This window comes from Macaca nemestrina, chromosome 4, assembly GCF_043159975.1.
Source record: "Macaca nemestrina isolate mMacNem1 chromosome 4, mMacNem.hap1, whole genome shotgun sequence".
NCBI lineage: Eukaryota > Metazoa > Chordata > Mammalia > Primates > Cercopithecidae > Macaca > Macaca nemestrina.
Genome location: NC_092128.1, coordinates 76,278,588 through 76,304,212, shown reverse-complemented (window position 1 = coordinate 76,304,212; position 25,625 = coordinate 76,278,588). Strand labels below are relative to the sequence as shown.

The following is a 25,625-nucleotide window of genomic DNA, read 5'->3' as shown; positions in this document are numbered from 1 at the left end:
ATTTATAATACAAACTGGTCTGCAAATATGTATTCTTAATATCATTTTCTAAAATTATTCCATGTGCCATGACCATTGAAATGCGAAGTTGCTCATTGTGCCATGTGCCATGACATTTAAAATAAGAAGTTAATGTCTATGGCTGTACCACCCTGAACATTCCCCATCTCGTCGGAAATAAGAAGTTATTTAAGTTTCAGCATTCTGGATTTCATGAACCAGTACAATGGAAGAACCAGTACAATGGAAGAAAGGGCAGGGGTGGTGGAACTTGAGGTAAGAGAGAAAAAAACAATCTCTCTTTAAATTGAATATAGTTTTAGGGGGAAAAAATCACCATATTGCTGTTGATTTTTTTCTTTTGCTAAAGATTGATACAAACTTCATCATATATCAAATGAACTAAATAACAGGTCTGGGAACTAGAATTTGGGTTTTCTGACTTCTTGGCAAAATCTTTTTTTTTTTACATTCTTTAAAAATTATTTTAATTGACAAATAAAAATTGCATATATTTACGGAGCACATGTTTTAAAATACAAATACATTGTATAATGACTAAATCACACTAATTAAGATATGCATTACCTGACATAATTGTTTTGGTAGTGAGATATCACTATTTTCAGTAATCTATATAAATCAAATAGTATAAGAGATACGTTTAAAAAAAATTACATCTAATTGTAGTTCTCGGCCAAGTTTGTTCTACATTTAATTACTCCATTTTCTGCATTCCCAAACACTCTGTTCATTTCTCACATAATATTAAGATGGAGATTGAAGTGGATTACTGCATTTCATTGTGATTTATCCGTTTACATGTCTCTGAGTAGAATATGAGCTTCTTGAAGAAAGGGACTTTGTCTATACATGTTTGATACACAGCTCCTGGTAAGCGGTATGACCTAACATTGTTAAATAAAGGAATGGGATTTATAGATATAATCTGGAACATGTATCAAAATTTACAATAATACCCAATTTGTGTATTATGTATATTCTATAATATTCATCCATATACATCCATATATTATATATAGAGTTCCATGAAGTTCACTACTGTATTCAGAATGATATTCAAATGCTATTCAAACAATTCTAAATGATATATTTTTAGCACCATAAAATGTTACACAAATCCATATTTAAATAGTATTATTGTATAATAACCTGTAAACTAGAGTTACTACACACACATACACACCACACAAATTCTATTTAAAAAGCTATTTACCCCAAAGTAATTCTAAGACTTGATTAACACTGCCTAATGGAAAAGTCTGGAGATTGGAGCCAGGCAAAAAAAAATCTGCATTTTGGTTGTCTAGCACTACCTGAGTAATTTCCGTTGCTTCTTTCTGAACGTGAATTTTCTGTGATGTGGAGACATTTAATACCATCCTTAGTGAACTGGCTTAAGGACTGGAGGTAATAATGTATGTGAAGGGCTGATGAATGCTTGTAGTCAGACTGTAGTCTCTCTAGAGTTCCTTCCTCGGTTGCAAACTAAGTAAAGGCTTTTTTGTTTGTTTAATTATGAATCTTTTATAGTCAGGAAAACTACACGGATCCCAACTTTGGCAATTCAGAGAGTCCGATTAACATGGTAGAGACAAAGAAAATATATATATATATTTAATAAATATATATATAAAAAACTCGGAAAACGCGCTAAACCCGCAGGGAGCGCTGGGCCGACCTCCAGTATCCCAGCATTCCTCGCGCCGCTCCCGTAGTTCCTTCTCCGAGTCTCTATGGTAGCGTCAGCCTCGGAGGCGGCAGTGACGGTGGCGTTTCCTTGAGGAAGAGTGAGGGTTCCAACTTTCCTGCTGATCTGGGAGGTGTTGGGCGCGGAGGGTCGAGATGTCAGAGAAAAAGCAACCCGTAGACTTAGGTCTCTTAGAGGAAGACGACGAGTTTGAAGAGTTCCCGGCCGAAGGTAACCGCTGTGCCCGGTTTCTGTGCCGCGCGAACGGTGACTCAGGCCTCCGTGTGGAGGTGGTTTGGTCGGTCGGGCCCAGCTGGGGGCACCGGCGGGAAGTTTGGACTCCCAGGGCCGGCACTCGAGGCGCTAACGCTCATCCCTCAGTGGCGCCCCAGCGTCGGGTTTGGGGTGTCGCGCTGGGACTCATTGGCGAGGCCCAATGGCCTCAGCTTCCCTACTGGGAGGAGCCACCGTGAGTCTGGACCCATAGCCCCGCGTCTGGGATGGTTGGTCCCTTTACTGTTCCTCTGGGTTACTCACCACTTAAACTTTAGTTCAAGTCTACATAACTTCCTTTTATTTTTCTTTTCTTTTCTTTTCTTTTTGTTTTAGCAGTCTTTCTTTGCCTTTAAACCTTTCCAGAATTGAATTGTCTGTAGTTACGCCAATGCTGCTTAACTTTTAGGATGTTACAAATGAAGCCTGATTAAGTAAGACAGAAGGGTAAGATATTGGGTGCTTAATACACATTATTGCCTTACTCCTGTTCCTCACCATTTTTGTCACTTAACTGTGACCTAACTTAATGCTTTATAAGACCCTACAACTTGACGGGTATGGTGGCTCAGGCCTGTAATCCCAGCAGTTTGGGAGGCCGAGGTAGGAGGATCACATGAGGTCAGGAGTTCAAGAGCAGCCTGGGCAACATAGCGAGACCCTGTCCCTACAAAAATAAAATATATATTTTTAAAAATATATATATTTTTTCAATTAAAAATACACTTTTTTTTTTTTTTTTTTTTTTTTAGTTTCAAAACTAAAGACCTTTAGTTTTTTTGTTGTAGGTAATAGCAAATTGCTAACATTTCTTGAGTGGCTGCTGTTTTCAGGAACTTGTCTAAGTGCTTTACTTGTAATAGCATATTCCACTTTCATAAATTCCACTAGGGCCTACTTCCTGTATGCCCTAGACCATTCTTTAGATAAACTGAAGCTCAGAGTGAAACGTTCCTGATGTCTCATAACTAGTTAGAAACAATAGAAGTGGAATTGGGACACCTGTTCTGATTGACACCAAAGTTCTTAACTTTAGCTGTACTGCTTCTGTTTGTGAGATTGCTGTTACCAGTTAGGTTTTCAAAATAGGCTGCTTTGTTGACTAATGGTTGATGAGTAGGACTTGTAAATATTTACCTTATAAGAAAAGGAGATTACTTTCTGAAGGTGGTAGAAAGAGAATTGTGGTTAATGGGGTACACATCCTGTTGCATCAAGCAATTACTACTTCACTAAAATTGTCCCAAGTTGTATACCCTATCATGCTCCTATTGTACGTAAAACCACATAGCTGGAACATTTGTTCTATTTATAATGTACTGTTACTTTGTTTAGTGGAAGAGAACATTAGTGTACATGCTACAGAAACTCGTAAACTAACCCAAAGCACATTTCTTTTCAGTTCTGGAATTCATTATGTATTGTAGGCATTCTTAGTTTTTTGTTTTGGTAATGGATTTATCTGTTCAGTCATGTTTTCTTTAGCTCACTTTCAAGTTGCGTCATAATCTGCCAACGTAGAGCTGTGTCATAGAAAGCTGGCCTATTGAAGGTAGGATCTTCTTACTCAAACTTCATACTTCAAATAACATTGTTCATTATCATATACAGGGTGGAATGTTAGGCACTTTATTTACATTATATAATCTAATTATCACTATCACCCTGAGAATATGGAGGCTCAGAGACAAAAAGAAAAACAAATAAACAAAACTTGCCATTATGTCCAAGCCAGAATCTGAAAGGTCTGTCTCTCTGATCCAAACTTTATCCGCAGCATTTAGCAGAGTGCCTAATACATAGTAGGTGGTCAATAAATGCTTGTTGAATGAATGATGAATGAACCCGCATTTAAAATGAGTAGTTAGTTGATAATTGACTGCTTAAAAACGATCTAGAGATAACTATGTACCTGATGGTACACTTGATTTTTTTCAGCAACTTTCATCAGCTTTTGCTAGTGTAGTTTGTGCTTGTTCTAAGTTTATGCTGTGAGCAGCAATTTTTCGAAGTGCCAGTAGTTACATAGTAAAACAAAACAAAAAGGTAAAAGGAAAAGCAAAGAAAATATTCTAAGGACAAAAGACTCACAACAGACTGGTTTATTAACATTAAGTTATTGACCATTTATGGGTCTCCTTACAGAATGTTTGTTGTCTTCAGATATAAATGTGTAGAATTAATTCATTCAGGAAACTTTCCATTTTAGAATGAGAAACATTTTTAATGTCTATTTTGTTCAAGTTTCTCTTCTCTGGTTTATGATTTGGAGAGGTTTTTCTTAAGTTAGTGAGAAAATCAGCCCACAAGGTGAAACCACTCAATATTTACTCATGAAAATTGTTCTGATGAATAACAAAACCTAAAGAAGAACAAACTTGGGAAAATATCACCAAATAATTATTTCTTTTCTGAGAATCTGCATTTCTGACATGTTTTGGTCTAGTCAAGGTTTAGAGTCTGTTGCTATTCAAAATGTGATCCATGAAACAGCAGACTTGGCATTGCCAGGGAGCCTGTTAAAACTGCAGCATCTCATCGTTCCTCAAACCTAGACCTACTTAATAAGTGTGGGCTTTACCAAGATTCCTAAGAGATATGTTTGCACATTAAAGTTTGAAAAGTATTACTTTGAACAGTGACCTATTTTCAATATTTTGGTATTTGAGTTTTCACTTCAATTATTAATGCCCTGATTTACTTTCAAGTTCTTTCTGTACTTTGGAAAATTATTTTTCTTGTAAGTATGCCGTTGACAAATTCACTAACAGATACAAATTAAAATTGCTGTTGTTAAGGCAGCCTGTGAACATCTCTGCAGTGTATATAACAGATCGTACTTTCAAAGGCTTTGTTGAGTATCAGTGCTCCGAGAGGTTGCCACATGAAAGTCATTACTCATGGTTCGACTAATAGATTTTCTTTTGGGAGTGGGTCTTCCTTTTGGAAGTGGTGTTGCTACATCCATCTTGTGTAAGAATTTGTTTGGTGGAATGTCCATTTAATCATTTTAAGGAAAGGGATATTTTATTGTTTCTTCTCTCTCTCTCTCTCTCTTTTTTTTTTTTTGGTTGTTCGAGATGGAGTTTCACTCTCGTTGCCCAGGCTAGAATGCAGTGGTGTGATCTTGGCTCCCTGCAACCTCCCCTCCCCGGTTCAAGTGATTCTCCTGCCTCAGCCTCCCAAGTAGCTGGGATTACAGGCATGTGCCACCACGCCTGGCTAATTTTGTATTTTTAGTAGAGATGGGGTTTCTCCATGTTGGTCAGGCCGGTCTCGAACTCCCGACCTTAGGTGATCTGCCCGCCTCTGCCTCCCAAAGTGCTGGGATTACAGGCATGAGCCACCATGTCCAGCATAGTTTCTTCTCAATAGCCCTTCAGTGTAAAGTGCAACACCTGGAAGGAGTCTCTGAAGGTACAAATGCTGCTTTTATTTTTTTCCGCCATTCTGTAGCCTGTGAATTGGTGCTACATTGGCAGTTCCTCACAATTTTTCTAATTGGTGGGTGTGTAATCTACTGGTAATTAAGCAGGAGCTGTTAAAAAAAATCATGTTTAAGATCTTTGTAATATACAGCCTCCAACTTCTTGACTACTTAAACTGATTTAGAACCGCCTTTATTAGGAAGACATTCAAGGTCCTGGGTGTGATTGATTTTGATATGATTTTGGGAGCTTTGAAATGGTTGGAATTTTAGGACCAGAGGGCGACTTAAAAGCCTAGAGAAGATTTCATTTTTCAAAGCATGTGGTTAGGTTGGTGGTAATAAGAGTCAAAAACTGAAGTAGTTTATAATTTATTTAAAACTTTGACTACTTTTTTATATCAAATTATTGAAAGAATTTTTAAAAATATTTTTATTAGTTTCTCTGACAATTAGATGTGGATTCGAGTAAAAGAGGGAAAAGAACAAGTGCTCCTTTAGATTCTTTTATTCTCTTCCTGTGCCAGAATTGAAAGTGTTTTTTTTTTTTTTTTTTTTTTGGAGAGAGAAGCTGTTTTAGAATATTTAGAATGAAATTGAGTTTGCCTGCAGCAGCGATAGCATTTACAAGAGTGAGATTATACTAAGTATTCTGTACTTTTTCTGTATTAGGTGAAATTGCTATATAGTCTGAAGAAATCAGGAGCAGAATACTACCCACCTCTCTGCCCTCTGGCCCCTTGAGAAATTTCTGGATAATACAGTGTTATGATGGGAATCTGTCTGTTGAGGCAGACAACAGACTAGCAATCCCCTAATGCTGCCAGCATTCTGGAAAAAATGAGGCAATATCACCTGTGCCTTAAAAAGTATGACATCTTACAGTGGTTCTTAACCAAGGGAGTGTTTTTGGATGTCACATTGACTTGACAGGTAAGAGTATAGGAAAACTGCCAGCATTTAGTGGGTAGAGGTCAAGGATTTTGTTTTCGTGCCTGCATGAGGAAGAACTGCCCTGTGAAAAATGCTATTGAGAAATATTTATGTGAACATCATATACCAACAGGACTAAACATTGAATAGGAGGATTCTGTAGAATCTTAAATGTAGAAGATAGATGTGACCAGTATTGATAGTGTCACACACCATGCTAGTTAATTTACCTAGTGCCAAAAAGGGCTGTTGCTGTTTTTGCATTATTAAATGTAATATAGTAGACATGACCATCAAACATTTAAATTAGTTACATGGTGGTAGCAAGAAATGGAGAACTCATGTTACTAAAAAATTTTTAAGAAAAAATATGTAATCTGTATAATGATTCGCAGAGTACCTGTTGAATGTCCATTTTTGATAATTGTGTGCAAGAAGAAAGTTTTTGAACCCCAGGATAGAATAAGCATGATGAATCTAGGATTAGGCCTAGATTCAAATCTACCGTTCATAAACTTTCAGCTTGTCACCTCATGCTAGTTACTTAACTTCCTCTTTAAAATATTTTTATAGTATATTATATAGGATAATTGTATAAGTAAATGCTTATGGTAAAAATTTAAACTTATGAGTGTATAAATTAAAAAGTAAAAACACAGTTTCCCTCTACCATTCTCCAAAAAAGTTATTTATGCCTCAGTGATAGCCAACGTTAAATGTTCTTTTCTTTAGTATCCTTCCAGAATGTATTTATAAATTGTACTTGTGTATATATATCTTTTAAATACACACACAGAAGACATACTATATATACTATTTCCTCCTACTTGATTTTTATTATTTAATGTATCTCTAGTACATTTTTGCATCAATATATAAATCTACCTTATGCCCTCATTGTGTGCATCTTAGATAGTCTAGTCCCTTCTTGACAGATATTAGGGGTTTTTTTGGTTCTTTTATATATATATATATATATATATATATATGTGTGTGTGTGTGTGTGTGTGTGTATGTATTTTTTTTTTTTTTAAAGAGACATGGTCTTGCTCTGGTGCTCTGTCACCCAGGCTGGAGTGCAGTGGTGCTGTCACAGAGTATTGCAGCCTTGAACTCCTGGGATTGAGTGATTCTCTGTCTCAGCCTCCCTAGTAGCTGGGAGTACAGGCATGTGCCACCTCACCTAATTTTTTTTTTTTTCAAATTGTTTTTTAGAGATGTGGTCTCACTGTGTGCCCAGGCTGGTACTGAACTCATGGCCTCAGCAATCTTCCCACCACAGTCTTCCCAGGTGCTGGGATTACAGGTGAACCACCACACCTGGCCTTTAAAAAAAAAAAAAGGAATATGCTGCAGTGAATAACCTTACAGCTTTAGGGTTTTTGTTGCTTGGGTGGTGGTTTTTTTTTTTCTGTTACAGATAATGAATATGTTTACATCTTTTTGTGTGTGTGCTAATCTATAAGATAAACTTCTAGAGAGGAAATTGCCAAATTGAATTGGCAGACTCGTTTTTATTTCTTTTTATAATATAATTTTTATTTTGAAATAATCTCAAACTTACAGAATAGTTGAAAGTACAGTACAAACATTTTTCTCTAAACCATTTGAGAATAAGTTGCCAACCTGATGGCCATCACTCCTGAGTATTTTAATGTGTATTTCCTACAAGGACATAGTCACAAGACAACCATCAAAATCAGGAAATTAACACACTGATGCATTACTATAGGTTTGAGCATCCCAAATCTGAAATCCTCCAGAATCTCCTCCAGAATCTCAAACTTTGTGAGTACCAAAATGAAATTTCAGTTTGGGGGATTTGGGATGCCCAGTTGTAAATATATAATGCAAATATTTCAAAATGCAAAAAAATATAAAATTTGAAACACTTGTGGTCTCAAGCATTTTGAATAAGGGATACTCAACCTGTATGATCTGATCCACAGATCCATTTCAGCTTTCTCCCATTGTCTCAATAATGTCTTACTATAGAGTCATGGATTACATTATCTTGTCATGTCTCTTTAGTCTTCCTTAGTCTAAAGCATTTCCTCAGTTTGTCTTTAACTTTCATGATTTTGACACTTTAGAAAACTATTGGCCAGATATTTTGTAGAATGTTCCTCAACTGTGCCTATTTCCTCATGATAGAAGTTCTACATTATAGTCCTGGTGCTCTGTTCTTATGACATCTTTTTAGGTGGAACATTATTCTGGTTTGTTCCATTACTGGGGATGTTCACTTCGATCACTCTATTAAGGTGGTGCTTGTTAGGACTTTCCATTGTTAGGTTACTAATTTTTCCTTCTAATAGGCAGTTTTGGGGGAGGGACTTTGAATGTATGTAATACAGTATTCCAGTGATCATGAAACTTGTAACTTGTTCATTTTTAAAAAAATATATAGCAGTGTGGACTAGTGGATTGTGACTCAGTAGGTTATAATTTGTAACTATTATTTAGATTCTCAGGTTGTCCCATATTTGAACATGCGGAACCCCTTCAGGCTGTCTTCTGTGTCCTTTTGCCATGTCTCCATTATTCTTTGTGCAATTCGTAGCATTCTGGCACAAGGTATATTCCAAACTAATTTTATACCTGAAGTCAGCCATTTCTCCAATGTGATTTCTTTTTAGTGGAGAATGGTATTTAGAAGGCAGGGTCTTCACTCTGCTTGTGTTTATTGCTTTTGGGATATTCCTGCTCCCAGACCCTCTAAGTGGGAGGAGCTAGGGATGTACAGGAGTGTGTGTGTGTGTGTATGTATAAAACCATGGGTTCACACAGATGTCTCCAGTTGCAGTTCAACACCACTGGATTCATTCTAGTTTTTTCCCTTTCTACATCTGTTATTCCCTTCAATAGTGAGAAACCTGGCTTCCATTATCTTCAATGTATTGTCTATTTGGTCATCTCCCTTCCTAACCAATCTTGGTGCTCCCAGCAGATGCCCTTCTCGCCCCATTCGGGCTCCACATTTTATGCCCGGCCACCCTCCCCTCCTCTAGTGTGGGTGACTTCTTCGTTCTGGCCAGGCTCTGACACACCAACCACATCATGCTGCCCCTCTCCACAAATTCCCTCCTTGCTCTGCTTGGGCTTAGACACTTCATCTTAGACCTGGCATGTCTTAAATTTTTACAGATACTCTCAAGTCGCCTTTGAGAAGGGTTATGCCAATTTGTTTCCATCTACAGTTCACCTTTTCCCTCATAAGCTTGCTACACTAGATAGTAAACATTTTAGTCATTACTGACCTCATGAATGAAAAGTAAAATTGTATCATTTTGATTTGGATTGATTTTTTTAAGTAAGATTAACCGTTATGTTTTTCTCTGAGCTGTTACCATCTTAATACTCACTTTCATTTTCTGTAATATATGGCTAATAATATTTATTAGAGTCATGAAAGGATTACATTATTGTAATGGTTGGCCTGGGCTGCCATAACAAAATATCATAGACTGGGTGGCTTAAACATCAGAGATTTATTTTCTCACCCATTCTGGAGGCTGTGGAGTCCAAGATTAAAGTGTAGGTAGATACAGTTCTTGGTGAGGCCACTCTTCTTGCCTTGCACAAGGCTGCCTTTGTGCTGTGTTCTCTTGTGGCGGAGTGAAAGAGTGCATGCTCTCTGGTATCTCTTAAGGCATTAATCCCATCATGGGAGCCCCACCCTCAAGACCTCATTCAATCCTGATTACCTCCCGAATACCGTCATATTGAGGATGAGGGCTTCAACATAATAATTTTTTGGGGGGGGATAGAGGGGCAGGGGTACAAAGATTTAGTCCAGAACAATGATGCATATGTAAACAGAGTCTGACACAAAGTTGGTATTCAGTAAACATTAGTCTCCTGTCTTCTCTCCCCTCTAATGTACTTAGGAGTTTGGATTTTGGATGATGTTTAATATTTATTTAGAATTTGAGCTATGTCTGACATGTATTTAGTAATTTTGAATATATTCAAATTTAAGATTGTTAAATTTGTGAGTTATTTGATAATTGACTTATTTTGCAGTACTAGAAACTTGTAAATTAAAAAAAATTGCCATTAAATGTTTTTCCACAAGTACTTAAACAATAACATAAAATAGTAACATACATTATTTAGGGGTACACACAGATTGGAATGAAAAACCCCCAAATCAAGATGCTGGTGCTTGGGAGGGGATAGTGAGAGGTGTGAAGCAGGACATTAAACACTGAAAAACTCTTTGAAAAACTATTTGGTTAGCTATTTCATTGGTTCTATGGAATGCGCAGGCAGTAAGCAATTGTGGTTTAAGTAGTGTTTAATGTTAGTACTTGGTTGTTAAACATTACTCATTGAAAGATGTGATGAACTGTGAAAACATTGAGAAGAAAATAAAAGTTTCAAAAACTGTGTACAGTTGACCCTTTAACAACATGGTTTGAAGTGTGAGGGTCCATTTATACACAGATTTTTTTCAACTAAATGGGAAAAGGAAATACGATATTTACGGGAAATGAAACTCACGTGTACAGAGGGCTGACTACCACTTGGCTGACCATGTTACCTGAGTATGCATAGATTTGGGTATACTTGGGCTGTCCTGGAACAAGTACCCCGAGTATACCGAGGGACAACTGTACTCTTCTTCGTAAGTATTTAAAATTTACCAAATATCCTTAATCCTTTGTCTGGTTGTGTACTCTGTTGTACATGTAATGTTTGGTAGAAATTGTTTTGTTTATATTCTAGGACATATTTCTCCACTCACCTCCCTCATCCCACAAGTTGCCTTTCTATGATTACCGTAATAAAGGATTTATTCATTTGACATATATTTGTTGAGTGTTTCCTATAAATCTGGTAGTGAAAAGTACGGAGAGAATGATATTAGCTGCCATTTATCAGTACTGAGTGCTTTACATACACAGTGTCATTGAGTCTTCATAGCTCTTTGAGGTATAAGTTTTATACCTAGGGATCAGCAAAATTTAATTTACCCAAGGTCACAGTTAATTAGAGGCTGTCCTGAGGCAAATTTGACTTCTATAGATATTTGTCTTTGAACTTAGTAAGTAGTAGTTGTCAAGAGAGAGAAGGATCAGTGGTTTTAACACCAAGCTAGAGTGCTTTAGTATTTTGGAGGGGCTTATCCTGGGGTGGGACTCCAAGCCCTTTTCTCCCGACCCCCAATTAAACCAGAGCAACATTGCCTTTGTTTCTCTTACCTGTTGGGCTTCTGGGTAAGATGTAATTTGGTTTCCTTCAACTGATAGTAAAGTGCAATAGCAGTTCAAAAGAAACAGATTACTTCCAGTTACGTACAGTGTGAGGTAGCAGCCTTTGAATGGGGCTTTCAAATAGGAAAGGGTTTTGTTTTGTTTTTGTTTTTGTTTTGGGTAGGGGATGGAGATTTACTCTTGTTGCCCAGGGTGGAGTGCAATGGCACGATCTCAGCTCACCGCATCCTCCGCCTCCCAGGTTCAAGCGATTCTCCTGCCTCAGCCTGAGTAGCTGGGATTACAGGCATGTGTCATCATGCGTGGCTAATTTTGTATTTTTAGTAGAGATGGGTTTCACCGTGTTGCCCAGGCTGATCTTGAACTTTTGACCTCAGGTGATCTGCCCGCCTCGGCCTCCCAAAGTGCTGGGATTACAGGCCTGAGCCACTGCAGCTGACCAGGGGTTTTCAAAAGAAGGGAAAAGGTGTACGTGCTTTGAAGTAAAAAATAAATGTGTATGTATATTGTATTTGCTTGTGAAATAGTAGTTGCAAATGCAGGTAGTTTGCAGCCTAAGCATGGAAAGCTTTAAGCCTCTGACCAGTTTGGACTTAAAATCCTTAAGTAGATGAGAAGTGGTTTTTAAAATGTTTCATTTGTTTGTTTTGCTTATGACAGTGATACATGTAAGTTTCCTTTAGACAATATGCTGAAACATTAACCCAGCAGAATTAATTTGAAAAGGTAGAAAGACTAGAGTCAGGGAGGTTAATTAGCAAATTGTTGAAATAACTCAGGTGAGGACTAAGGGCGAAATAAATTATTCTTAGAAATGAAGTGAAGGGAATGATGCCACAATAGTAAGGGAGGTAGAAGTGATGAAGCATTAGCAACTAGTTTGATACGGGATGTTGAGAATAAGAAGAAATCTGGGGTTGTGATTTTGCCCATGCATGTCTAAGAATATACATGGTAGAGTTGAGATTGGATACCCTTGACTCAGTAATGTCAAGGGTAGATCAGAATGAGGGTACCGAGATGAGGTGAATCTAGGGCATGAGGGCTTGGAAAAGATGAGAGTAATGGCTTTTGTGAATTTTATGGAATTAAAAATAAAACCACAAATCTACTAGGTTCAAGAAGCCAAAGAAAAAACAAATAAATTTTTAAAAATTTATGCTGGAGAGGATATGGAGAAATAGGAACGCTTTTACTCTTTTGTAAAAAAAAAGCTTTTCTAAATTAGTTCAACCATTGTGGAAGACAGTGTGGTGATTCCTTAAGGGTCTAGAACTAGAAATAACCATTTGACCCAGCAATCCCATTACTGGGTTATACCCAAAGGATTATAAATCATTATACTGTAAAGACACATACACGTGTGTTTATTGAAGCACTATTCACAATAGCAAAGACTTGGAACCAACCCAAATGGCCATCAATGATAGACTGGTTAAAGAAAATGTTGCATGTATACACTGTGGAATACTATGTAGCCATAAAAAAGGATGAGTTCATGTCCTTTGCAGGGACATGGATGAAGCTGGAAACTGTCATTCTCAGCACACTAACACAGGAACAGAAAACCAAGCACCACATGTTCTCACTCATAAGTGGAAGTTGAACAATGAGAACACATGGACACAGGGAGGGGAACATCACACACTTGTGTCTGTCAGGGGGTGGGGGGCAAGGGGAGGAATGGCATTAGGAGAAGTACCTAATCCATGTGGGACTTAAAACCTAGATGATGGGTTGATGGGTGCAGCAAACCACTGTGGCACATGTATACCTATGTAACAAACCTGCACGTTCTGCACATATATTCCAGAACTTAAAGTATAAAAAAAAATCACAAATCAACAAAGAGAACCAATGAAGTGGAACCATTCTGTCAGACTTACATCTTTTTAAATTCTTGATGAAAATAATTGGGTTTGGATTTCCTTTTTAAAAAATGTAAGAGTAGTTATGAATGATTGTGAAGTTATTTTGATCCTTTGTTTCAGACTCTTTGCCACAAATAACTGAAAGCTCACCAACAGCCTGGTGATAAAAACATTGTTTATGAATTGTTTTTTGTTTGAAGTTCTTCACTAACATTTTTGGTCCTTGTTAGAGAAAATATAGTAGTAAAGTGGTGCAGTGCTAGGTATTGATTTCTCAGTCACTGACTAGACATTAGATCTGCGGGGTATACGCGTGTTTGCATTATGATAACCTACAGAAGTGAAATTTTGAAAAAAAATAATTTGTTTCATACTCCCTCAGCAGGAGCACTTGTAAATTTATCTCAGAATCACTAGATATGGTGTGGCTTCATTATCATACTCATGAGTATAATGATGCTGTTTGTAAGTATTGCTGTTCTTTTACACACACCTATGATGGTGAACATTCAATTGAGTATTTTTCTTTTCATGTAATGTTCTGTATATACTTGCATGTTTTGTATTTGAAGAAACTTGTTTGGAGATTACGTTGTTTGTATTCAGAATACCTTTATTGTTATGGAATAAGAATTTGATGCTCTTGAAATTGGTGTAGAATAGAACATTTGCAACCCTATTTAGTATGAGTGGAATTTCCTTTTTACTTTTCTCAAAAATGCTGTATTTCATGCCTTTCAGAAATTTTGAAATGTATGTTGCAGAGTAGGGGAAAGTAAGTATTAAAAGAATTTTCTAAGTTGAGAGAAAATTCTTTTTGTACTTAAATGTCAAGGTGATACTTAGGTGAAGTGTGTGTGAGATCTTGGATAGCTCAGATTTTTTAAATTTAAAGCTAGTCACAGATGTAATTCTCAACTAGCCAAAGTGAAGAAAGCCCAATTTGGGACAACGTCTAAAAGAAGAATTGCTAGAAACTTACATATTAGGCATCTGTTACTGGTTATTTCCAATTCTGACTTTTTAAAATGTAGGTTTTTTTTTTTTTTAACCAATACACATCTGGAGGCATACACATTGAAGTAAATACAGCTGTGGTTATTTACATAATTAATCACAATTCTGGCAATGCATTTAGTGTTTAAGGTAAAGTGTATGCTTTATAAGGCCATCCGCATATTGAAGGATGGCATTAGACATGAGGTATCATATCAGGTATCATGGTTATATCATTGTTTGGTTATATTTTGTCCTTTTAAAAATTATTTCTGGAGTTAACCCTTTAAAACTGAGTGATTACAATTGCTTGATTGTCAGTGTACTGTTAGAGTTGAAAATTAAAGCACAATTCAGAGATCCAAGAAAATGTCAGCTAAACCCAGAGATTACAATAGTTGCAGCTTTTTCATGTTATACATTGAGTAGAGTTTGTATGTATTGTAACTTACATATATTGTAACATGTATGTATAGTATAGAGAATTTGTAAGTGTTGGAAATACTATTTTGGGGCATTATACCTACTATCACATAAGCTTTTTATGTAATATAGTTAAGTACATAATCCAAGTTAATAAACTCTTTAAAATATCTATCTAAAATAGATTATAGATTCTGGTTTGTCAGTGTTAGCACTGTTTTTCTTAATAGTGCTCGTATTAATTTTAACTGCTTAATAAGTTGTAATAGAAAAGAGGCTATTTCTCAGATTCCTCATCTATGATATTTGGAAGGATGGTATGCTATTACATAGACATCAGTGCTTCTTACTGCTTAGGATAACGGTATTAAGGCTACAGAGTTTATCTAGATTTATCAGATAATTAACGAAGAATTTGGCCAGCTCTTTCATCTTTGTTCACTCAGTAGTGTCATAACTATGAAGTACTGTATAGTAATACCAAAGAAATATAGAGCTATTGTTATGAATCTTTTTTATATGTTCTACCTAAAATGTTGCTCACAGTATTCTTTTTCCCCCTCTTCATGAGCCCGTTCCTTTTTCCTGGGACTTTATCTCTACTTTTTCCTTTCCTTTCCCTGCCATTAAAATAGCATGAGATGGTTATTAGAGGAAGGAGAGATGCTTTATCTTTGTTGTAAATGATCATTAGAGTTTAACTTTATAAACTAAAAAAATTGGCCGGGCGCGGTGGCTCACGCCTGTAATCCCAGTACTTTGGGAGGCTGAGGCGGGCAGATCACGAGGTCAGGAGAACGAGACCATCCTGGCTAACATGGTGAAACCCCATCTCTACTAAAAATACAAAAAAGTTAGCCAGTTGTGGTGGCGGACGCCTGTAGTCCCAGCTACTCGGGAGGCTGAGGCAGGAGAATGGCATGAACCCAGGAGGTGGAGCTTGCAGTGAGCCAAGATCGGGTCACTGCACTCCAGCCTGGGCGACAGTGCGAGACTCTGTCTCCAAAAAAAAAAAAAAATTTTTACCATTCTTAAATATTTTTTCCCCTCTCTAATTAGTTAAAAGAAGTAAAGTCAACTTGAAGACATCACTTAATAGCTATTGAAATTAACATTTTGAATCAAATCATAATTAGATGAAAAAATTTGTTTCTTAAAAGATAGTTGCTTTAAAAGATAAGACTCTACAGTATTTTTCAAAGACTTACAAGGTTAGCAGAAAAGTGTCAAATATTATTTTATATTTCTGGCTTGAATCTTTTGACACATGATTATTTCCTTTTTAGGGACCAGTGCAGATGGAAGTGACCTACTTTAAACAGTTTAGGAAACTGGTTAGTTGGAAGTGGTTCAAGCTGAGTAGAAAAATCTGCTTGTTGTCTTAGAACCTTGAAACAGTTCTGTTGTGATTTTGAGTTATGTCACCCCCTTAAGAACGTAGTATCTAGTCTTTATTTAAATTATTTTTTGTAACATAAAACTCCATTAGATATCTTTATAAAGACTCCTTAAAATAACTATAAAATAGATAATTTCTATTTCCAGGCTCAACCCACATAGCATATTTAGAGCTTGAGATTTGAGGTTAGAGAATAGTGGTAATACATATGTACTTTCTCACCATTCTAAACAAAAGCTGAAATCTCAGTCTCAACCTCCCCTCTACCACTACCAAAGAGAGGAAGAAAATCTAGAAAACTAAAAACTACAATATTCTTCTTTATGCATATTTACGTTTTCTTATTAGGCAGATACTAGTGGTGGCTTACAGTTTGGTCTACTTTTAAATATTTGTATATAAGTTATCCTTGTGTTTTGCAGTTTTAAATTTCACACTGGTATCTTCCTGCCACTCAACTTGCTTTAGGGTTGTTTTGTGTTGTGTTTTGAAAGATTGTGAAGTAGACCTTCCAAAAATGAGTACAAAGAAAAATCAGTAAAGTAAATCTCCTCCTGAAATTACAAGTTTTCATGGCAGGTGGGATTTTTTGTATTAACTTCTGTTTCAGATTATCTGCAAACTCAAGAATTGAGAGAACTAGACAGCATAAACTCAGATTTAAGGAAGATACCGTTTTTCATAGATACGGTTTTAGCTGTTTTTGAATTGTGAGTGTTCAGTAGCAAGCTTTTCAAAGTTTTTGTAATTGTGGAAATAATGTATGAGAAATATTTAGACAGCATCTGTTTCTATTTTTAGACTGGGCTGGCTTAGATGAAGATGAAGATGCACATGTCTGGGAGGATAATTGGGATGATGACAATGTAGAGGATGACTTTTCTAATCAGTTACGGTAAGTTTTAAGCCAGATTTTTATTGTAGTTCAGTATTAATTATAAGCATGGAATATGTGATTTACATAGATAATTAACCTCTTAAAAGCTACTTAATCTTTGAAATAGGTTTTTGAACTGTGTAAAGTAAGACATATTGTCTTCATCGCCTGTGATTCTAAACATGAACACTTTGAGTAATTGCCTACAAATTTTATTCTTTCTGGTCTTTTATAAAGGTAGTAAAATAGAAGCATATTTGCCATTTCTTATCCTTGGGAATTTAATTCTGTCAATGTTAATTTCCTACCAATATCAAATAACTCAGCAGAAATTAGAATCATAAAGTGCTGGGACCTAATAGACTGGTGATTCTCAAACTGGAATGGAGATTGGGGTTGTGAGAATGTACTGTCATATTCATATATAAATCTACCTGACTTCATTTATTTATTGAGGTAAAATTCATATAACATAAAATTAAGCATTTAAAAGTGTACAGTTCATTGGCTTCTAGTACATCCTCAATATTGTGCAACCAACATCTCTATTTAGTTCCAGTATTTTCAGCATCCCAAAAGGAAACAGTACTTACTAAGCAGTCATTCCATGCTCTTTCTTCCCTTAATCCCTGGCTGCTGCTGATCTGCTTTCTATCTCTAAGGATTGGCCTATTCTGGATGCTTCATATAAATGAAATCATATAATAATGTGACCTTGCGTGGGTATCTTTTTTCACTTAGTGTAATGTTTTCAAGGTTCATTCGCGTTGTACCATGCGTCAGTACTTCATTCCTTTTTATGACTGAATAATATTCCATGTACATGTTCCATATTGTATATTGTATTCCAATTTATAATACTATATGGATTTGCCACGTTTTATACATTCATCAGTTGATGGACATTCAGACTGTTTCCACCTTTTACCTATTGTCAATATGCTGCTATGAACATACATGTACATATATTTGAGTACCTGTTTTCAATTCTTTGGAAAAAAATTATATATATATAAACAGAAGTGGAATTGTTGGGTCATTTGTTAGTTCTGTATTTAACTTTTTGAGGAACTGTTAAACTGTTTTCTACAGCAGTTGAACAATTTATGTCCTTACTAGCATTCGTACTAGCAGGGTGTGAAGGTTTCAGTCTCTCCACATGCTTGCCAAAACTTATTTTTCTTTTTTTTGTTTTAAATTATAGCCATATTTTAATCTATTTTTTCTTTTGTTATTTGTGCTTTTGGTGTCATGTTTAATAATTCATTGGCAAATTCAAGGTAGTGAAGATTTATCTCTGTTTTCTTCTAAGAGTTTTATAGTTTTTGCTCTTACATGTCAGTCTTTGCTTTGGGTTAATTTTTGTATATGTTATGAAATAGGGCTTCAGCTCATTTTTCTGCATATAGATGTCTAGTCCTTCCAGCACCATTTGTTGAAGAGACTTTTTTCCCTCCTAATTTTATTTTGATTCAGCCTGTATTTATCTGTCTTGGCTGCAAGAATAAATAGACTGTCATATACTTTGCTCAAGTAAAGATATAGAAGATGTATGTATTCCAGTCTTCTAATTTACTAGTCTAATAAGCTTGTACAAACAGAAAAGTTTATAATACATTTTTAAACTTTGATTTCTAATAGTGATGTACTAGCACCAGCTCCTACACTGCATTGTTTTTATTGGCTCTATATTTTAAAGACATTAAGAATTTTGCTGGAGACTGATAATAATTTTACCCGTTTACTTTATTCTCCTTTTTAGAAATAGCACAATTTACCTTTCACTGTTATACTGATACTTCTACAATTTTTTATTTCCATTTCTCAAATATTGCTGACTGATTTTTGACATCTTTTGGTTCTTCCAGTACCCTGAGATGTAATTATCCAGAGCCTTGAGATTTTAAACTGCTTTAATGCAGTTATCTTACCCGTCTTAATAAGTTTTCAATTTTGTCTTAATAATGTTGTTTTTCCTTTTATAGTTTTATGGACAAGATAAAATGATAGCCGTTGAACAATAATCTTGCTTTTTAAAAAAAATCTGTTAATGTTACATCATCTGTTCCAAGCATTGGACCTGCTCTTTTTCATTCTTCATGATCAATATATGGCTCTTAAAAGCCCCTTCTCTTCTTTTTACAGATTTCAGTTTATTTCGAGGATCAGATTAATTCTATGTGTACAAGCTCATGCACTTTCTTTTTACATTTGTCTTTGTTTTATTTCCTTCAAAAAATGAGCCATAGCCAGGCGCGGTGGCTCACGCCTGTAATCTAGCACTTTGGGAGGCCGAGGCGGGCGGATCACAAGGTCAGGAGATCGAGACCATCCTGGCTAACACGGTGAAACCCCGTCTCTACTAAAAATACAAAAAACTAGCCGGGCGTGGTGGCAGCGCCTGTAGTCCCAGCTACTCCGGAGGCTGAGGCAGGAGAATGGCGGGAACCGGGAGGCGGAGCTTGCAGTGAGCCGAGATCGCGCCACTGCACTCCAGCCTGGGCGACAGAGCGAGACTCCGTCTCAAAAAACAAAAAACAAAAAAAAACAAAAACAAAAACAAAAAATGAGCCATGTTAGAGAACACCCTACTAGCTTTTGAAAAATATGCATTCCCTTTTGTTCCTCCTTAGCATCGTTATGCTATTAGACTATTTTCAGGTCTTCCAAATGCTGTTGATCCCTACTCTGTGTTCTTAATCACATGTCAGAGTTTTTTCCCTGGTATGTTTTTGACATTTTTAAATTGAGGCTAAATAAGTTTTCTTCCTTTGACATTCAAAATAGTCAAATTCCTTTGAACTTTTGTTTCTTTTGTGTCTTTCATTAGTACTTTCCTCTTAAAACTAATTGATACATTATTGAATACTATAATTTTTACCAAGAAACTTTCAGTAGTAAATGTATTGATAATTAGATTTCACATCATTACATGTTGCCTTTTTCTTGGTTTAGAAATAGAACGTTATATTTTTGTGGCTTACTGTTTTTATAATACACCCCCACAGTGCTATTATGTACTCTGTTGTGTTTCTGCCTTTAGGTTTGTGGATTTCTCTAGGTATATCAATCTATTTTTGTTGTTTTTGGTGGTTGTTTTTTGCCTGAGGTTATAAATCTTGATGCCTCCATTAGTGAATAAGATTTTTCTTTTAATTCCCCCTTTGAGTCATGAGTGTTTTCCTCACTAAGATTGCTGCTACATTGCCAGTGGTGTCAAATAGAACTTACTGTAGTGATGGAAATGTTTGAGAAGCTGCTGTATACAAGCAATCCAGTTACATTTGGCTATTGAGCACATGAAATATGGCTAGTGCAGCTAAGGGACTGAATTTTTTGTTTTATTTAATTAAAATAGCCATGTATGACTACCATATTGAATAACACAGCCTCTGACAATCCTTGCTTTAAAAAACTTATCTTGATTAAAAAACTCACACAAAGTTATTCTTCCTAATCTTTTCTGTAAAGTACATGGAAACCCTTAACATAGTATCATAAGCCATGGTAAAGAATGGGGTTTACTGTTTTCTTATGTTATTTCGTCCTAATCCTATTTAACAGTGGAGCGGCATCTCAGACTCGAGTGTGAATCAGACTGCCAGGGTTCCAACCCAAGATCTGCCTCCTCTTTAGCCATATGAACCTTGGGCAAGTCACTTAGCCTTTCTATGACCTACTTTTCTCACACATAAAATTCAGATGATAATTAGTGCTTTACTGCTAGGGTTATTATAAGATTTAAGTGATTTAATATGTGTTAAGTGCTTAGACTATGGTGTGTGTTAAATAAAAACTATCCATGTAGCAGGCCACCCACTTTCCGCATTCTGCTTTCTCTTTCCGTGTAATTACCTTAACAGATAGAAGTAGAAAGAATAAGGCCAGTTTGTACTTCCAGGTAACTTGAAGTCATTCTGTTTTTGCGGCTTCTGATATCGTTTGTTTCTTTATATATTAGGAGAAATAGGTAGTAGTATGATTTTCTCAACCCTATTTCATGTCTTACATAAAAACTCTAAGAAGCCAGTATAGGCCAGGTGTGGTGGCTCACGCCTGTAATCCCAGCACTTTGGGAGGCCAAGGTGGGTGGATCACGAGGTCAGGAGATTGAGACCATCCTGGCCAACAGGGTGAAACCCCATCTCTACTAAAAATACAAAAAAATTAGCTGGGTGTGGTGGCGGGCGCCTGTAGTCCCTCCCAGCTACTCGGGAGGCTGAGGCAGGAGAATGGTGTGAACCCCGGAGGCGGAGCTTGCAGTGAGCTGAGATCACGCTACTGCACTCCAGCCTGGGCGACAGAGCGAGACTCTGTCTCAAAAAAAAAAAAAAAAAAAAAAGCCAGTATAGTTCCTTATTTGCCAAATCTGATATAGCCATTGTCATAAAGCTGAGTAGTTTCTTGGATAGTAAGAGGACTTTTCAAACCTACTAGTGGCCATTAGTCTTTTTTCTTATTTTGTTGCACAAAGACTGCTGCTGTTTTTGTTTCAGATGGTGTATGTTCACTGTGTGTGTTGTATGATATTACAGTTGTGTTGGGGTTTTCTGTTTTTGTCTTTGTTCATTTTTCCATTCAGCAGCCTCATGATTATTAGTGTTTTTGTTTTGTACTTGGCGGCCTCAATTTTTTTCTTTTGGTTTTTTAAATTCTAGCAAAGAATCTTTCATCTTCTCTAAGAATTTAGCTGATAGAGAAGCATTTTATCATCTCGTTTGTGTTCGTAAACAATTTATACAGGCACTTGGTGACCAGCCACCTCCCATTAGGAAGGCCAATAGACACAAACCTGAAGGACAGATTTGGTATACTTGTTACTTAAATTGTAGGTTGAACTTTGGGTTTTTTTTGTTCATTTGTTTGTTTTTCTTGCCTGCTGTTAAAGTGAATATTCTACAGAGTAAAGTGTAAAATTTTAGCATGAGATAAAATTCAAAGACAGTTACCACATTCCCTAAAGATTGGCAACAAGAGTTTTTGTATGAAACATTTGAATTTTCTGTGATCATCAGAAATAGAATCTTTTAGCTTTTCCTTTCAGCCTTGATTCTTATTTTAATGTATACTACATTACATTTGTATAACTTTCTCTCGTTTAGCTCTCAAAACAATGGAGATAAGTTGTTATAAATGAAGGGCAGATACTATAATCTCCAGTTTCCTGAGGGGTGGGGGAAGGGCCCAAAGGAAGCAATTTGTTAGCAAAGGAAGGGCCAGAGTCAGAGACTTGCACTGAGCTCTTGACTCCTAATCCAGTGTGTATACCACCAGCCCATACTGTACCCTAGCAGAAGACAAGGATGATTCATTTGAACAATCTGTGGCCTTGATACTATAATCTCCAGTTTCCTGAGGGGTAGGGGAAGGGCCCAAAGGAAGCAATTTGTTAGCAAAGGAAGGGCCAGAGTCAGAGACTTGCACTGAGCTCTTGACTCCTAATCCAGTGTGTATACCACCAGCCCATACTGTACCCTAGCAGAAGACAAGGATGATTCATTTGAACAATCTGTGGCCTTGATACTATAATCTCCAGTTTCCTGAGGGGTAGGGGAAGGGCCCAAAGGAAGCAATTTGTTAGCAAAGGAAGGGTCAGAGTCAGAGACTTGCACTGAGCTCTTGACTCTTAATCCAGTGTGTATACCACCAGCCCATACTATACCCTAGCAGAAGACAAAGATGATTCATTTGAACAATCTGTGGCCTTGATATAATTTATGGAAATTAGCTCACTGTTTGTATTCTAAATAACTAAAAATTTTAGGAAAGCAAAAGAGTTTTGAGAAATGAATACTAAATACTATACATTATTCCCGTCATGTGTTTGCATTGGAATAGTGTGGTGATGTCTAAGCCAAATTTACTTGAGAACAAATGTCTGTCTTACTGGATGTAATGATGTAAAGCATATTAATCATACTTTAAATTTACTCGGTGTTTTATCATGGCTTAGCCATCTAATAATTTTGTCATAAACTTTTATCTGAATTGTGGCAAATAAGTTGCGGTGATATTTTGAATGGTAGTTTAAATAGTTTGAAGTTGATGACATAGCTAAACATTTTGTACAAATATTTTATTTAAGGCAGATCAACAATTGCAGATGACATTCTCAATATATGATTTATCTTTAGATTGGACAAATTATTTGAAATTATAAAAAAAGTATCTTTATGTTTGTATATTCATGCTAGTGTAAACTTTTGGGATTTTCATTCATACTTAAAATCAGGAAAGTGAAGTCTTGTTTAATATTCCATGACTTATTTTTTGTATTTATTTTACATATATGGTTAATGCAGAAAATTTTCATACACTTTTAAATTTGATTACTAATATATATGTATATATTTTGGTTAGAGCAATAGATATATGTCAATATGGAAAGCAATCTGTTTATTCTTTCTGCATATACAACAGTAATACAATAATAGCTGTAATGATCATTATAAAATCTGGTTTGATAGTGATGTGTACTTTGCCTGAGGTTAATGAGTCTCAAAACTTATGTTTAAATATTAGGAACAGAACATTCATATGGCATTTGGAAAGTATTTGAAGGATAGCAGTAACTCCTTCACATTTCTTCTACAAATAGAGTTATAAGACAATTAAGGAAGGTAAAATATAAGTTAACTAATGGGAAAAGCAAAATTTTAAGTATTATATTGACTCATATCCAATTTTCTTATGTAGTTTTTTCTTCAGAGACAAAAATAAAACCATTCAGTGATATTGTAAACTGATGTCTCAAGCTCATTTATTTATTTATTTACTGTATTATTTCTGAAAGAATGTTATTAAAGAATGCCTGGTGATGTTCTTTCTGTTTTATCGTAGAGCTGAACTAGAGAAACATGGTTATAAGATGGAGACTTCATAGCATCCAGAAGAAGTGTTGAAGTAGCCTGAACTTGACCTGCTTAATAAATTCTAGGACATAGAAAACCCAGGATGGGACACTAAAAAAAATGTGTTTATTTCATTATCTGCTTGGATTTATTTGTGTTTTTGTAACACAAAAAATAAATGTTTTGATATAATCTTGGTTTGGTTCAGAAGTCTTAATCTTTTGCCTCTAATCAATTTTATTCTCATGATTTTCCAAAACCTTATTATATATAGATGGTAAAATTGCATATTATGAAACTTTTTTTTTTTTTTTTTAATGTTAACTGAGTGAGGCTCAAGTTAAATGATCTGGAGTAGATTTAACCTGATTCCCAATTCAGTACTTTTCTTAAACCACATCAATTAATTGTTACTTCTGTTTTGTAAGGAATTTCTTTTACATCATGTTGAACCTTAATCGCTTCAGTATTTTGATAGCTTAGGCAACATTTGCTGACATTTATAAGGTGACCTTTCAAAACCTGTGTTTTAAAAATATTAATCATTTTAAATTGCTGTAATTTACTTAGTTCCTGAGCCATTAATATTATTATTAATGGTTGTTAGTGTGTTATTGGTACTTAAAGTCCAAAGTAGTTTAATCACAGTTCTAAGAATGGTATCTTCTATTAAAATTGAGGAAGTGGGCTGAAGATACTTTATCAACAAGTGCATATTTTGAGGTACTACATAGCAGGCTTATTTAGTACAACTGAGTTTTCACAGAGTGATAGCTGTTGCCACATCTGCTTTTGTGAATGAGAGATTTGATTTGATTTGTAAAGGATTCTTTGTGATGACTTAAATGTATGGGATATTTTTTAGGAATATTTTCAAATGTAAATGTTATTACTAAGAACTACAATCAATCTGTAATGTTGAGTAATTTCAAATGTAAAATGTATGTAACATTGCAGTGCAGACACCAAAATAGGGGTTGGTGGCCTGAAATACAAGTTATACTTCAAAATGATTTTGAACATAAGACAAGCATAAACCTACCTTGCCTGCCTAACAGAACTGCTAGATGATCAAATGGAATAAGGAACACCAAATAACTTTGGGAAGTATAAAAGTTTTGAATGGATGAGTGGTATTTTTATAAATATAATGAAGGACAAGCAGCCATGTTAATGTTGTAACATGCTAAGAAGTATTTTGATGTGCATTTTCTCAGTATTTTGGTCTGTGGTTACAGGATATGGTCACCCTAACATTGTCAGATTACTGACACTACTAACTGATGGCCTGAATGATGTCCACTTGATGTGATGATTTTAAATTGTTGAGGTATAATTTTGAAACCTCAGAGGAGTTGAGCAGAGGCTTTAATGGGTTATTTGTAGTTATCCAGTGTTTTGTCCTTAATTAAATATCAAAATTTGGTAGTTGTTGTTAAGGATTGGGTACCTGAAAATTGGTATTTGGCATCAGGATGATAAAATACATCCAAAGTAGGAAAGGAGATTAGTCAGGCAGATGAAAAAAATTATTACTTGAAATTTTACGATTTATAGATTTCTCTCATTTGACCTTCACAGTGACCCACCCTGTGAAGCAGGGAGGAGAGGCCTATTTATTGTAAACATTTTGTCAAACAGAAAA

General features: G+C 35.8%; 1 protein-coding gene across 1 annotated transcript; it reads left to right on the top strand.

Moving 5' to 3' along the window:
• Positions 1-1,748: 1,748 nt before the first annotated feature.
• Positions 1,749-24,172, top strand: SEM1 (SEM1 26S proteasome subunit). Its single transcript, XM_011730907.2, has 3 exons — positions 1,749-1,942; positions 17,054-17,147; positions 23,970-24,172. The coding sequence occupies exons 1-3, from the start codon at positions 1,867-1,869 to the stop codon at positions 24,010-24,012; spliced, it is 213 nt and encodes a 70-aa protein (XP_011729209.1). The 5' UTR covers positions 1,749-1,866; the 3' UTR covers positions 24,013-24,172.
• Positions 24,173-25,625: the final 1,453 nt, after the last annotated feature.